We start from the raw sequence: 15935 nt of genomic DNA, 5'->3' as shown, positions 1-15935 counted from the left end.
GTGCTACCCCTGCAATTATGACCTCCCATTTGAATACACTTAAGGCCGCCCATGTCAAGCTAATTTGAATATGCTTAAGCCGCGGGAGACTCAGTGGGGGGGAAGGAGGGGACAGGAAGGGGACGGGAAGGGGGATGGGGAAGGGGGAAATGGAGGGGAAGGGGAAGGGAAGGGGAGTGGAGAAGGGGGAATGGGAGGGGAGAAGGGGAAGGGGGACCTAAGGGAGGAAATGAGTAGGGGTAGAGGAGGAGAAGGCCAAGGATAGGGAAGTGAGGGGAAGGGAGGCTGAGGTGGAAGAAGGAGGGGGAAAGGTTGAATGGAGAGGAGGAAATGGGAGAGGGAGGGAGAGGAAGGGAGGAGGGGAGAGGGGGTGGGTGATTTAAGCTGGGCACAAGAGGACGTGGGTGTATGTGTGTGTGGATCTGGAAAGCTTAAGTCTGTTTGAGGAGGGGTTTTGTGAGCTTAAGCTGGGTGAAGACGGAGAAGAAGAACGAGGAGGAGAAGGAGAAAGAGAAGGAGAGGCGGGAGGGAGGATGAGATGAGATGAAGCGAGAAGCAGAGAAGAGGAGAGGAAAGGAGAGAAGAAACAAAGCGAACTGAGAGGAGAGGTAGCAAAAGAGAAGGTATGAGAGGTGGTGAGAATGCAGGGTGATTTAAGCTTTGCACGTGTGTGTGTGTGTGTGTGTGTGTGTGTGTGTGTGTGTGTGTGTGTGTGTGTGTGTGTGTGTGTGTGTGTGTGTGTGTGTGTGTGTGTGTGTGTGTGTGTGTATAAGTATGGAGAGAGGAGGGGAGATGGGATGTGAAGGAGAGGAGGAGAAGTATGTGAGGAAGGGGGACGAAAGGGAGAAGGAGAGACGAAGAAATGAGTGGAGAGAAGAGGAGAAAGAGAATGGAGAACATGAAAAGAGAAAGGGGCAAGAGAGAAAAGGAAGGGAGAATAAAACAGAAGGGAACATGAGAGAGAGAGAGAGAGAGAGAGAGAGAGAGAGAGAGAGAGAGAGAGAGAGAGAGAGAGAGAGAGAGAGAGAGAGAGAGAGAGAGCCGCTGTCTCCGTTTGATCACGGACTGTTGACATTCATCTCCTAAACACCATGACCCAACCAACCACCCCCTCTCCCTCCCTCCCTCCCTCCCTGTCTCTCTCTCTCTCTCTCTCTCTCTCTCTCTCTCGCTCTCTCTCTCTTACATCTTTTTCTCGTTTACTTTTCATTTCCTTGACGATTCTATTTTATATTGTCTCTGTCTGTCTGTCTGTCTGTCTCTGTCTGTCTGTCTCTCTCTGTCTCTCTCTCTCTGTCTCCCTCTCCCTCTTTTACATCTTTTTCTCGTTTACTATTCATGTCCCTGACGATTTCATTTTATACTTCTCTCTCTCTCTCTCTCTCTCCCCTCTACAACGGCACCTGGGTAATAATGCCCCCAGTAATCCCTCTTTTAATCCCCAGCCGTCTTCGTTAATCAGAGAGAGGGATTACGGGGATGGGGAATTAGTCCTCTGCTACCCACGCATGTACACACACACACACACACACACACGCACACACACACGCACACACACACACACACACACACACACACACACACACACATCACAAAAGCTTACAAATACACTCTCTCTCTCTCTCTCTCTCTCTCTCTCTCTCAGCCAAGTAAACAAACTCAAACACAAAAAACACACACACTAACCATGTATTTAAAAGAAAACATGGATATTTCAACCACTTCACTGCAACGACACTTTTTTTTATTATATTTATTTTATCTATTTTTGGTTTTGAGGGCCTTTTCGAGAGCCAGATATATGTATAGTTTATTCACTTTAATTAGGCCCAAATTTTCGTCCTTCTGTGGCTCATCTCGCTTAGCTCAATGACAAAGACAATGCTACGGCTCTACATCCTTCCCATAGCACTTCTTCGTTACTAGCACCATATTCTAGTGTTAATATATTGCTACACTCAGCATTCAAGATGGAGGGATGGTAAATGTAGGCCAAGTTAGAGTAAAACGAGTAGGGCACCATATTCCTGTTAATATATTGCTACAACTCAGCATGCACGAAGGAGAGAGGCAAATTTCAGCCAAGTTACAGTAAAAGGAGTAGAGCTATCCTCCCTTTGTTATCATAAATCAATAACTCTCCAGCGACACCAGGACTCGTATTCTCGTCGGTTAAGGAAGTTCCCAAGCACCGTTTCCTAAGCGATTTGGTTTATTCATTACAACTTCTTCTCCTACTCTGCTAAATAAATCCATCCAGTATCGCCTACTCTGTACAAATAACGTATAAAAAGGATGTTAACGAGCCGTATCCCAAAATAAACAGCTAGGGAAGAGAAAATAAACTACTACGAAATAGAAAATAAATAGCCAGGGAAGAGAAAATAAATAGCCAGGGAAGAGAAAATAAATAGCCAGGGAAGAGAAAATAAATAGCTAGGGAAGAGAAAAATAAATAGCTAGGGAAGAGAAAATAAATAGCTAGGGAAGAGAAAATAAATAGCCAGGGAAGAGAAAAAATTAGCTACGGAAGAGAAATGTAAATGGCTAGGATAGAGAAAAATAAATAGCTAGAGAAGAGAAAAATAAATAGCTAGGGAAGAGAAAAATAATTAACTAGGGAAGAGAAAAATAAATAGCTAGGGAAGAGAAAAATAAACAGCTAAGGAAGAGAAAATAAACAGCTAGGGAAGAGAAACGTAATTAGCTAGGGGAAAAAGTTAGGGAAGAGAAAAATAAATAGCTAAGGAGCGAGTGTTAGGGAGCATCCTTACCTGGGCCAGGGACACCAAGTTGGGCTCACACACACACCCCGCCACTGGTGTACCGGGGTGGCTACGGGAATGGACCATAAACCTCTCCCAGTAAGGCGGCTACCGGTTTATACACCACATAAACTGCATTGGATAAACAGCCACTCAACATACTCCTCTCGCGATATTGGTCTTGTCCTTTCTTATACAGCGGTAAAGTACGAGTGTTTAACTTTTTAGCCTCACCGCTGCATGTGTATATACAGAGAGGCGCTGTTTGATGGTGTTTTTTTAATGTTTATTTCATGTTTATTTTATCTGCCATGTTTCCCCACAACACACGTAAAGTATTGAGACGCGGTTAGATTATGTTTATTTATCTATTTTTTCTTATTTACCATTCTTACCACACTATTTACGTAAAGTATAAAGAGACACGGATAAGTACATTTTTATTTTTCTAGATATTTATTTATATGAACTTAATCTGAGAGATGGCTTGGGCTTACTGCTCATATAATGCCACTCAGGGATTAGCAACTGGTCCCTCTCATCTTAAACGTCTGGAGTGACTTGCCTAGCCTCGAGCCCCTTTCCACCTAATGGGGTATAAAGGACTGGATGGTGGAGAGCCGGATTTCTCAACCATTCAGTACAGGCTCCATCACTCTTAGGGAATGATATCGCTGAAGGACAAGAAGGAATGGGTAGGATATGGCAAACGGACACAAAATGCGAAATACTGGTTGAAAAATCTATTGGTGACACAGCTTAGCAACGGAACAAAGAGGAAATGTACTGTATCTATGTCTCTAGCTATCTTTACCTAAATATGTATCTAACTATCTATATATGAGAGTATATGTGTGGCCTGTAGGTATATGTGACCCAATCCGTTCCATGAGGCACACGCATGCACGCACGCACACACACACACACACACACACACACACACACACACACACACACACACACACACACACACACACACACACACACACTGTTTTTCTGCTCCTTTGCCATATCAACACTCAAGGAAATAATAATGAAAGCTAAACAGAGCGCTTGCAAAGAGGCCGAGTCGGTTAAGGTGAGGATGTGTGTGTGAGAGAGAGGGACCTGCTAAAATATCCCTGCCCAAAGCTGGATTGCAAGTGAGCCGGCCCAACCCATAATAGTTAGCCCTTGAATGGGTGTGGGCGTGAGAAGCGATCAGAAAACGTAAATGGTCCCTCTTCCCTTTTCCATCCTTCCTTCCTTCTCTCCTATCTCCTTCCCTCCCTTCGTGTTTCTTTTCTCATACCTTCCTCCTGCCCTTCCTTCCTGTTTCCTTCGTTCCTGTCTTTCCTCCTTCCTTCTTCTCCTATTTTCTTCTCTCCTACCTCCTCCTTTCCTTCCTTTCCTATTTTCCTCAATCCCACCTTCTCACTCTCCTCTCTTCCTCCCGCCCTCACTTTTAAACTCTCTCCTTCCCTCTCCTCATATTCACCTTTCTCTTCCCAGCTTCCCTCCCATCCAATTTTCTTCTCTCCAGGCTTCCCACTTTCCTCCCTCCCCATCCACACACCTGTCCAACACCTGCCCACCCCAGCTAATATCGTTGGGGAGATCATCCGCTTGAAAATGACGTTGTGGGGCAGGGATGCGAAGAATAAGAGATGACAGGGGATGGGGATAGGGATGCTGGTTATCGTGGGGATAGGGTATGAGGACTAAGGAGCAGGGATAGGGGTAGGAATAAGAACAAAAGATATGTCAGGGATAGGACAATGATTCAGAAATGCACAGGGTGGATGGAGACAGCTAGAGATAAGGATGTCAGCTGTACGGAGGGTAGACAGGGATAGAGGTCATAAGAGATAAGGACAGGCTGGTGTGAGGCTGGTATAAGGGTGCTGGTAGAGGGGGAGAGGTTTCGGAAGTGCTTTGGTGATGATAAAGATGCAAGGAGATAACGATAAGGTTGCTGGTCGTTGTGGGGATAAGGTGTAAGGCTATAGCGACAGGGATAGCGATTAGGTTAACAGGAGTCAGTGATAAGGATAAAAAAAAACACTGAGATAAGGATGCTGGTAGGATGATGAGAAAATGGTGCCAGGATTCAGAGATAGGAAGTAAGGATAGAGGATATACAGTATTTGGGACTGTGTGAGGTTTTAGGTATGCTCTGACGACGAGAGGGATGGCAGGAGAGAGGGATAAGGATGCTGGTCGTAGGAGGGATAGAGGATAAGGATTCAGAGATGCTTAGTCAAGGGCAGGGACATGTGATATGCTAGGGACGGGGATTAGGAACATACTGTAGGGAGGAACGGAGATTAAAGACAAAAGAGACACGGGCACGGGCAGAGAAAATGATTAGGTACAGAGTCGGGAACAGAGATTAACGACAGAGACATGGGCACAGATACAGGGATTAGGAACAGAGTCAAGAACAGAGATTAGAGACAGAGACAAAGGCACAGACAAAGGGATTAGAGACACAGTAAAAAAAAAAAAAAAGGATTAGGAACATAAGCAGGAATAAGGATCAAGGGGAGGTGGCCAGGTATCAGTTCAGCGTCCTTACACTATCAGACGGGCGTGTACAGGAGTGAGATGGGGCGTAAGGACACGGCATTAAGCTATCTGGCTGGACATCTAAACCCCTTGGCGGCCTCCCATGTGTGTGTCCTACCTTAGCCTACACGACAATCAGGGGGAGAGGGACATGTTTGGTGGACGCTCCTCTATAGCCTCTCTTCGATCTCATTCTTCTCTTCCGTACAATGACGATTTTTTTTATTTATTCTGGCTACCACACAGGCGATTCTACGCAGCTTGGGGGTACTGCAATATAAGAGGATTAAGACTGAAGGCTGACTGTTTTAGTGAAGGATAAATGAGGACGGACATCTGTGGTTATACATCGTCTTTTACAGTCTCCTACTTCACAGTCAGTATTTCATCCGCGCTCGCGAAACAAGTCAAAACAGACGATACCCAAAGTAGATGATGTCCAAAATAGATGGTATCCTCGCAATCGCCTGTATCCTATATAATCCAGTAGCTAATCCCTAGTTCTCCAGCTACCCCTCACACGACGCAGGTAGGCAGTCAAAAAAAAAATGTTCTAGTTTCTCGCTCCATCAACCACATAAACCACAGTGTTTCAGACAAAATAAATCGTGGGAAACCTGGATAAGTTACGAGTGTGGCTAGCGACCCTGAACCACACCAGAACTTGTTTACCACCATACTTGGCTAAAGCACCTTCACACATCCTCACGATCTAGGTCTTGACGCAGGTAATTGGAAGAAAAAAAAAAGAAGATTTCATTCTACCAGCTAGACTCGTGGTAAGTCTGAGTGAATTAGGATCCAAGGGTGCGACGCAGAGAGGTGACCGGAAAATGCGCCAGTTACTCATTCCACCAAACAGACAGACCATGATGGGAAGTAAATCATGATTGTGGGTAGGACCTTGGCCACCATCAAGGCTATTAGGTATGTTCTCGCCTACACAGCAGTCCCGAATATCCTCTCCGATTAGAGGCTCGACGCAGGTAGGCAGTTAAAAAAAAAAAAAAAAAAAAAAAAAAAAATTGCTTTATTTTCTCGTGGGAAAGATGGATGAGTTACGAGTGGGTGTAGAGACCTTGGCCCACACAGCAGCAGTAGCCCGGATGTCGTCTTGACCCGGGGGCGACTTACCTGGCCTCACCCGTGGGAAAAGCAGTGTGGGGGAGGTGTGGGGGAGGGGGAATGTGGGGAAGGGACTGACAGCGGAGTGAGGGAAAGGGTGGAAAGAAGGGGAGGAGGAAGGGTGGAGAGATGGAGGAGGAGGGGGAGAGGAGGAGGGGGAGGGGGAAGAGTGGAAAGAAGGAGGGGGAGTGAAGGGAAGGGAAGGCGTAAAAGAAGGGGAGGATTGGGAAGAACGGGATGAGTGAAGGGAGGGAAAAAAGAAAGAGTGGAGGAGTGGAAAGAATGGAAGAGTGGGGGAGGAAAGGGAGTCGAGAGTTGGGATAGGAGTGGAGTGAGGGAGACTGCTTTAGGGTACACGTAATATTAGTTCCCACGGTGCTCGCTCACAGTTTGATGTCTGGTGGCTTTTATCCTGATGTCGGTATTACCACGCCTAACACAACGACCCATAAAGTGAGTTCTAAGCATTCCTCTAAGTTTTATTGGGGTGGCCATTATTTTTTATCTACTTTCATTGTTGTCTATCTGTTAACTCTTGGTAGAAGCTGTTCTTGGCTGGATATAAATATTTTGTGAGAGGGAAATGAACTCTCCGATGATACGGTATTTTTAGATAATTTAGCTATATAAAATGGCTTGGTAGTAGGCGTCTTCTTTGCTATCCTTGTCTTATTCTTGTTGTCCAGCCACACTCTGGAAGGAGCTGCGTAATATGGGCCACCTGGACTATAGTTATTCTCCTTTATGTTCTTTCTTATCATAAAATAAATATGACGATAACATAGATAAAGGTATACTGCCTTAACCTGCATACTGACGTCATGTTTTACTAATATTTACACAGTTCTCGAACATATAAGTTTTAATTCTTCTCTATATAATACTGTTTCTCACTGCACGACCCGCAAGACACACAACTGCCTGCTTTGAACCTCCATTCATTATTCACTCTCCCCTTCTCACGCCATTCATCCACATCTCCTTCATTTATCACTATCCACCCTATTATCTCCTCCAGCCTGCCTTGTCCTCCACTATCCTCTCCTCCATCAATTATTACAGGATTTTCTTCTCTTCCTTATGCTCCATTTTATTTTTCATCTTTTATATTTTCATTTTTTTCATTATTTCCCAAACTCAACCAACTTTCTTTTGACAATTCTTTCAATTTTTCCTCCATGCCTCTTGAATTTTCTTTTTTTTTTTTTGCCTCCACATGCTAATTTTTTTCTTCCTTTTGTTTTTATACAAATTCTTAGTCTCTCATCATCATCCCCCTTTCTCTTTCTTATTATTACCTCTTCTGTTTGCAAGATTGTCTGTCTGTCTGTCTCCGTCTCTCTCTCTTTCTCTCTCTGCCTATGTCTCTGTCTCCGCCTCTGTCTCTCTCTCTCCTTCACGGCCTTCCCACATTTCTCTACCCCTCTTGCTTCTTCCTCCACTTCTCTCTCTCTCTCTCTCTCTCTCTCTCTCTCCATTGAACCCTACAGAGGCAGAAGTTTCCCCTCTTCTCAAGAAAATCGTCTAGGGGCAGCTGCAATACAAATCTGAAGGGGTATGGCATCTAAGACGTTTTCATTAAGGTGTACACTGAGGTATTTTTTTTTCGTTCCTCACATCCTATTGTCCTTTGATTCACATATATTTTTTCCTCTTGACTCGGCCCTTCCTCACTTCCTCACAGACCCTCTCTTTTTCTGCATTTCTTTTTTTAATTCTTCCTCTATTATTTTTTGTAATTTTCTAAGCTTCTCCTCTATTTCTCATCCGCCCCCCCCTTTTTTCTTTCCACTCCCTCACCTTTTGTGCTCTTCCCTGTTCATCATGTGTTCTCTTAGTTTGTATTTCTTTTCCAACACTTCCTCTATTTTCTTTTTTTTTTCTTTTTTTTTTAGATCTCTTTAACCCTTCCTCCCTCTCTCATCACTTCTTTTTAACCCTTTCTCCATGTTTCATTCTCTTTTTTTCTCTCTTTTTTTCCTTCGTCCCCTCCCCCGCCCCGCCCCAGCCATCAATACATACCGAGAGCCTTTCATCTGTCCTCCCACCGCCTTCACACCTCATTATGGCCCCGTCTCTCACTGTCACCCTAGCCCTCCTCACCCTCGCTCTCTCCTACCCCCTGCCTCCTACCCTATCCCATATACTAGCATTCCTACCCCACCCCTCTCCCCTATCCTGTAACCCCTACCATCACCCCCTATCCCATACCCATCCCCCACCCCCTTCCTCTTATTCTAGCATCCCTACCCCACCCCTATCCCATATTCTGTAACCCCTACCGTCCTCCTCTATCCCTTACCCACTCCCACACCCCCTACTTTATATTCTGCTGTACATACAGTAGTGCTCACTATCCTCATATTCTACTATCCTTATCCCACTGCTACCTCCACCACTTCCCCCACTCCACTATCGTCCCAACCCTTACCCCTATATCCTACCCTCTCTTCTGCCACACCTACCTCCCCCTACCTTCTCCTTCTATCCCAGGGGTTCCCAACCTTTTTAGCACTGCGCCCCCCTTTGGTCAGGACTGAATTCACGATGCCCCCCGACCCCTCTGACACCTAAACAACGATGTTTTTATCTGTTCCATATGGATGGTACGATGCTTGATGGCAATACTACATGTGGTTGCTCGAGATGACGGTTGTGAAGTTTTCCTATCAAATGATTCTTATTCATACATATCTTTGGGAATACCTTGTATGCATTTGAATGGCCTAGCCCTATGATGAACTTTGATTACCCCACGCCCCCCCTAGCAATCTCAAACGCCCCCCAGGTTGGGAAACCTTGTTCTATCCCTTATTCTGTCATACATATTCCCTACCCCTACCCTCTCTTACATTATTTCTATCCGTACCCCCACCCGGATTCCCCCCTCACCCCTCCTCACAACCACTACTCCTACTTCTCTCCCTCACCCCATCTTCGTCAACGCTAATCCAACTCTCCATTACCTTACATCCTCTCCTCCCTACTTCTCCCTCTACCCTTCTCCCCTATTCCTGCTCCCCACCTCCTTATCTTCCACGCTCACCTTTTATGGATGATTCCTTATGTTTTTTTTTTTTTTTTTTAGGTCATTAAGTTTCTTCTCTCCGCAGAGTTTTTGTTTACCGTTTTCTGTTTTTCTTCACTACTTGTTACTACTCCACCGTCTCTTTATTTGTTACTCCATTTTTTTCCGCATTACCTCAATCCTCTCCTCTGTCACTTCTCTTCCTCCCTCGCTTCCTCCACCTATTCCTCTTCCTCCCCCTCTTACTCTTCCTTCTCCCTCCTGGCTTTGTATCACATCCATGGTTCCTTGGGGCAAAAGTTTGGAAAGGGTTTAAGTCTTAGTGCCATATTTCGATTCTATTTACTTTGGTTTTACTACTCCCGCATGTGAAAAAAATTATATTCAAAACTTCGAATAAAACAGACCATTTAATTAATTTTTTACTAGAGAATGTAATTAATTTTTTTACCACCTTCAGTCACTGTGGTTCTTACATACTCCTCTGTCCCTTCCAAATAAATGGCCACGAATATATATCAGATTTCATAATAGAAGATAACTGCTTTTTACCATTTACCTGCGACCGGTGATCAAAATTCTGGTCCTTACTTGTTCCACGGTCTCTCCAAAAAAAAAGTGGTCATATATAAATTCCTAGTTTCAAATTACAAGATTACTCTTTTTATTTTATTTTTGCTACCGGTTGCCTTTCTTTTCTCCCTTTAGTTTCATATTACAAGGTTAATTTATGCTTCCTCCTGTCCCTCTCCTTCCTTCTCCCGTCCTCTACGCTCTCATACCTATTATTTTAAGTCGTAATGTTGGGTGGTTATTTCACGTCATTACTGTTTTTTTGCTGGATGTTATATTTCTCTCTCTCTCTCTCTCTCTCACCACAGAACTTGTACCCAACACGCATGAATGAGTCGGCTAGGTTTGCATGCCATGTGGACAAGACAAGGGTATGTAAGTGGTGTGTGTGTGTGTGTGTGTGTGTGTGTGTGTGTGTGTGTGTGTGTGTGTGTGTGTGTGTGTGTGTGTGTGTGTGTGTGTGTGTGTGTGTGTGTGTGTGTGTGTGTGTGTGTGTGTGTGTGTGTGTGTGTGTGTGTGTGTGTGTGTGTGTGTGTGTGTGTGTGTGTGTGTGTGTGTAAGTGAAAGAGCTAATCCAAAATATTATCCTTTACACGAGTACAGAAACTCCCAGAAAAATTCCTCCGCCCCCTACTCAAATATTCCATTCCCTCTTGGTAACGTAATCGAAATATTCATCCAAACATGCATCATGGTACAAAAAATACAAAATAAAACTAAACACACCTGCCTGTCTTTGGAGGGCCTGTTACAAGAGCCACAACACGCTATTACAAAAGGTAAAGTACGATGATGTTTTCTGTACTCGTCTAATAGTACAGTCTTATGGCACATCAAAGTTGACTGTGTTAGCACTTCTCTTTTCACGACTAATGTAAAAGTCTCTGTACTCAGTTAACACACACACAGACACACACACACACACACACACACACACACACACACACACACACACACACACACACACACACACACACACACACAGCCTCAATTCTTCATCCCCCTTTTAATTGCATCGTTAAAGGTGACATGAAGGTAAGCTCCAGTTGTAACACTTCACTTCCATTCGTGAAATTCCAGAAAAGTAATTAGTTCTTGACTTAAATAAAAACGTAAATAAATCCTAGTACTTACCCCTCCTAATGGCACAGTCAAAGGGGACATCCAAGTCGGCACATAAAAATAAAGAAATAGAAATCCTTCCATCTTTACTAGACAAGTACAGGAAATATATAATGTTACTAAGCTATATGGCACACAATTAAAGAAATACGTATATTTTAGTACTTACTTCTCGCGGTATAGTTAAAGATGACATCCAAGTCAGCCCCAGAGGTACAGTTCCATCTCTCATTACTTAACTGGTACTGATGTCCAGTCTGATGCCATTGGACACCATAATATTTCTCGGTCCCCCATTAATAATAAACCTTAGTACTCGCTCTCCCTGACAGTTGAGTCGAGGAGGCAAATGTAGTATACAGTTCCCTGGTGTATTCCTTCTAAAAATGTCAAACTAGAACAACATTAAACCTTGTACTCACCTCTCCTGATGGTGTAATCGAAGGGCACGTCCAGGTCTGCCCCGGTCGTGCAGTTCCACCTCTCATTGCGGAACTGGTACTGACACTCGTTGATGCCCAGCCTGGCGCCATCGCTGACACTCCTGATGGTGTCTGGGTGGGACTGACACACGGCCACCTGCTGCTGCACCAGGCCAGGCAGGTGCTGACAGATGCTCATAGCCGAGGAGGTGCTCACGTTCTGCACTTCCTGGTCCCCCTGTGGCAGCAGCTGAGTCACCCCTACCATCCCGAGGTACCTGAGGAAGAAGACGAGATGTTAGTTGCGTGGAGGTTCGCTGTCCCACTATTCCTACATAAGGGGGTATACAGGCATATACATTTCCCCTTAAGAAAAATGCCTGTATACTTAGAAATGCCAGTATACGCCCTTAATGAGCAGGACATGTGTTTGATACCCTACCATAATCAAGAAGAGTGGTAGGCTTAAGTTTGAAAGGAGCCTCGATCGATTCTAAACTGGGGCAGGAACAATATTGGGCTGTACATTTCAATTATACAGACCTACCAAATTTTGTGAAGGTCCACGTCTTCGTTGTTTCCTATCTGCCTACCTGTGTGTGTGTGTGTGTGTGTGTGTGTGTGTGTGTGTGTGTGTGTGTGGAGAGAGAGAGAAAGAGAGAGAGGAAATACCACAAAAACCGAAAGGCTGAGATATATAAAACTAAACTGGGGGACTTCACAGTGCTCCTAAACCGGAACACATAAAACACACACGTCACACCCCGCCGGTCCGTCTGTCAGGCACACGCTGTATTAATGACCTACACATATTACGACTGACACACGGCGAAAAGGGAAAAGAAATAGACAGATTTTTTTTTTATTCTTAACTCTTTCATTACGGCGACGACTACTGCTTTGCGGTTTAATTATGGTACCGGAAGACGACTACATTCAGGTGTGGAGTGACCGCTCGTAGTGAAGGGGTGTACAGGTAGCTCCTTTCATATTCGTCGATCTCTCTCTCTCTCTCTCTCTCTCTCTCTCTCTCTTTAAACAATGGACACAGAGGTAGAGAGGCCTGGAGGCATAGGTAGTGTCAATATTTTTTTCATATTTCTTTTAACATTTAAAATTCATATAACCGAGTCTCCAGTGGCGGTGAACGTAATAGGAGAGAGAGAGAGAGAGAGAGAGAGAGAGCTATGGTTTTGCCTTTACTCCTACTCTTTCCTGCCCTACACTGCTTTGGTCACCTGACTCCCAGGGCTGTTCCCACGATCCCACATACAGGTGAGACAGGTGCGTAATTACACTCCTTACCTACCCCTCTGTGTGTGTGTGTGTGTGTGTGTGTGTGTGTGTGTGTGTGTGTGTGTGTGTGTGTGTGTGTGTGTGTGTGTGTGTGTGTGAAGTAAGGAATATACAGAACAAGAGCTCGTAATCACACATGCAAACTGAAAATGATATTGAGTTTATGCAGAAGAAAATGGCGAAGGAAATAAACTATGAAAAATGCCTCTAATGGAGATTGTAAGAGTTTTGGGACTTCCTGTACGTTTATTATTCAATATATAAAAAGGTACTTATATCAGAACACACACACACACACACACACACACACACACACACACACACACACACACACACACACACACACACACACACACATACACAACTACGACATACATACACACATACACAGACCGATATACACACACAGATACGGACGGACTCCCAACCATACACATATACATACATACACTGACAGACATACAGACACACAGAGGCAGATACACACACACATACAGTACACACACAGCACTACACACATACAGACAGGCGCGTCAGTGGTTAACTCACACATGCGGGCCGTTCGTCACTGGGGGAAGGGAGTGGGAAGGGAGGAAAAAATGGGAGGGTAGAGAAAGGGGTGGAAGGAAGGGAGGAAAGAAGGGAGGGAGGGACGAAGGAAGTGTGAAAAAAAATAAAATAAAACGGAGGGAAGACGTAAAGAATGAAAGCTGGAAGGAAAGAAAAGAAATGAAACGAAGAAGGAAGGTAAAGAGATATAAGATAATTGAATAATCACGTGTATGAACGAATAAAAAGATATTGTGAAGGGGAGAGGCTTTAAGAGATGAACAATGAAAAACAAGAAAAAATCGAAATACAGAAAAACGAAAGAAGCCCAAAAAGTGACATATAAATAACACACACACACACACACACACACACACACACACACACACACACACACACAAAGCCAAAGACAGCAATAAACCTAAGAGAGATAAAGAAAACGGGTAGGTGATGGGAGGGGATACTTGTGCAGGCGTGTGTGTCGTAACTTTGCCACACTACGTTACTGCTCAAAGGCAACTCCCATAACGTTACGCTCCCCCTTAACTTAATGCGGATCCAGCTTTACGGTTTGCAGATGACTCTCTTCCTTATCGGTCTGTCTTTTCACCTGTCACATTCTGTCTATTCATATATTTATTTTAACCTTTCTATCTGTCTATATCTCTATTTGTCTATCTATCTATCTATATATCTGTTTCAGTCAGTGTACCTGTTTATCTCAATATCTATCTCTACCTACCTTCCTACCTATCTGCCTACCTACCTACCTATCTATCTATCTATCTACCTTTATCCTCTTCACCCCAATCAACACATACCCTTAATTTGTGGAACCAAGATTATGATTATCAACTCTTCCTTCTCTGTCTGTCCACTCACCTGCCTCTGTATCTATTCTTTAATCAGCTTATCTATCAAGCCTCAATCTTCCTCTGGCACAACTCTCAGCACCTTCGGCACGATGTATATTTCATTCTTGCTATTTAACAGCTGTCTGTCTATTCATCTATCTACCTATCTATCAGCTTATGTATCTATCTGTTAATCAATCTATCTATCCATCTGTCAATGAATCTGTCTATATCAATTTATGTATGTCAATCAATCAGCCACTTAATCAATCTGTATCTATCTATCTATCTATCTATCTAACACATACATTTCGAACTATATAGATTATAAGTGTAGTCTTTTCTAACCCATTAATTTTTGTCTTCATTAACCCCTTCACTACGAGAACACATTTTTTTTTACCTGACGAAGATCCCTAACCCCTTTCAGCCCAGTAGATGGCCAGGTGTAGTCAGACTGGAAGGTCGATCTGACTAGCAACCAAGGAGACTCATTACTACCTCATAACTAAAGCTCATTGAATTTCAAGCAGCCACGACTTAAAATTCATGTTCTAGGCCAGTTCCGTCGGATGAAAAATTGACTATAAAAGGATTCCTAAGCCAAGTAAAATAATATAACATTAAATACAATGAAGCAAAAAAAAAAAAAATCCTCGCAATAAAGGTATTTAGAGATTTTTTTTTTTTACGGCAGACGAACTGAGGAAGGAAAAATAAAGTAAAAAAAAAAAATCTATACACCAGATTAACGGTGTCCTCCTTTCATAAAAAAAATCTGTAACAATTGGGCTTGAACTGCTTAAGTTGAAGGTTGGGGGGAAAACTAATCCAGAGAAGCGAGTTCCAAAGAGAAGCAATTCGAGAAATAAACGAATTCTGATACACAGAAGTTCTGCAATACGGCAGTGTAACAGTCCAGTCATGAGTGCTACCAGATGCCCGTGTAGCCTGGGGGAAGGCGCAGAGAGGTGGCACAGTGGATGCAGCTTTGAGCATTAGCCATTACGGTATCCGTTAAATAATGCAAGGGAGGCAACATTCCGTCTTACTTGTAGGGGAGATTGTTCATTTGTAACTGCTGGGTTATTAATTATTCCTATAGCCTTGTTCTGAAGTGTGTCCACATGTTTTAGTGCACCTCTCCACATCCACTAAATAAGAGTGAGCAATAATCGAGCTGACAGCGCACATGACTCTTGCATATTATAACCAACTGCTTGTCAGTGAAGAAGTTCGAATTCTGTACAATAATCCAAGTTTCTTTGAGACGGCTTTAGCAAGTGATCTAACATGAGAGGTCCAAATGATTACTGTTATGCGGAACATCGAGAACTTCAATACTTTTAGTGGTAGGAATATTAGTTGCACTGAAGGCAATAAAGGAATCTGGCAATATATGTCTAATAGTCAACTGGATATGCTTGGTTTTTCTTGTATTAAATGAGATGATGTTATTTTGTCCCCATTCAGAGATCTTGGATAAGTGTTGAATTATGGACAGTAAAGGAGGCTTAATATTTTCCCTACTATTTTAGCCTAGCCTCGGGTCCTTACCCACACATCATCATCATCATCAGCTATGAATTATTACCGTAAGTGCTTCCGGGGTCGCCTTTCAAAACAAGTCTCTCTAAGCTTACAAGATCTGAGC

The 15935-nt window shown here is 43.7% G+C and overlaps 1 protein-coding gene across 1 annotated transcript in view; it reads right to left on the bottom strand.

Moving 5' to 3' along the window:
* The window catches only part of LOC145401024 (protein Wnt-16-like), a 363501-nt gene that overhangs the window by 65492 nt on the left and 282074 nt on the right, over positions 1 to 15935 (bottom strand). Inside the window, exon 2 of the mRNA XM_080273396.1 lies at positions 11583 to 11860. Coding sequence (XP_080129522.1) covers positions 11583 to 11860 — 278 coding nt within the window. The remainder of the gene's footprint in view (positions 1 to 11582; positions 11861 to 15935) is intronic.

This window comes from Coenobita brevimanus, chromosome 54, assembly GCF_032717465.1.
Source record: "Coenobita brevimanus isolate Jiangsu-jjx chromosome 54, ASM3271746v2, whole genome shotgun sequence".
Taxonomy (NCBI): Eukaryota; Metazoa; Arthropoda; class Malacostraca; order Decapoda; family Coenobitidae; genus Coenobita; species Coenobita brevimanus.
Note: the sequence above shows the minus strand (reverse complement) of the source record. Positions and strands in the feature narration are given on the sequence as shown.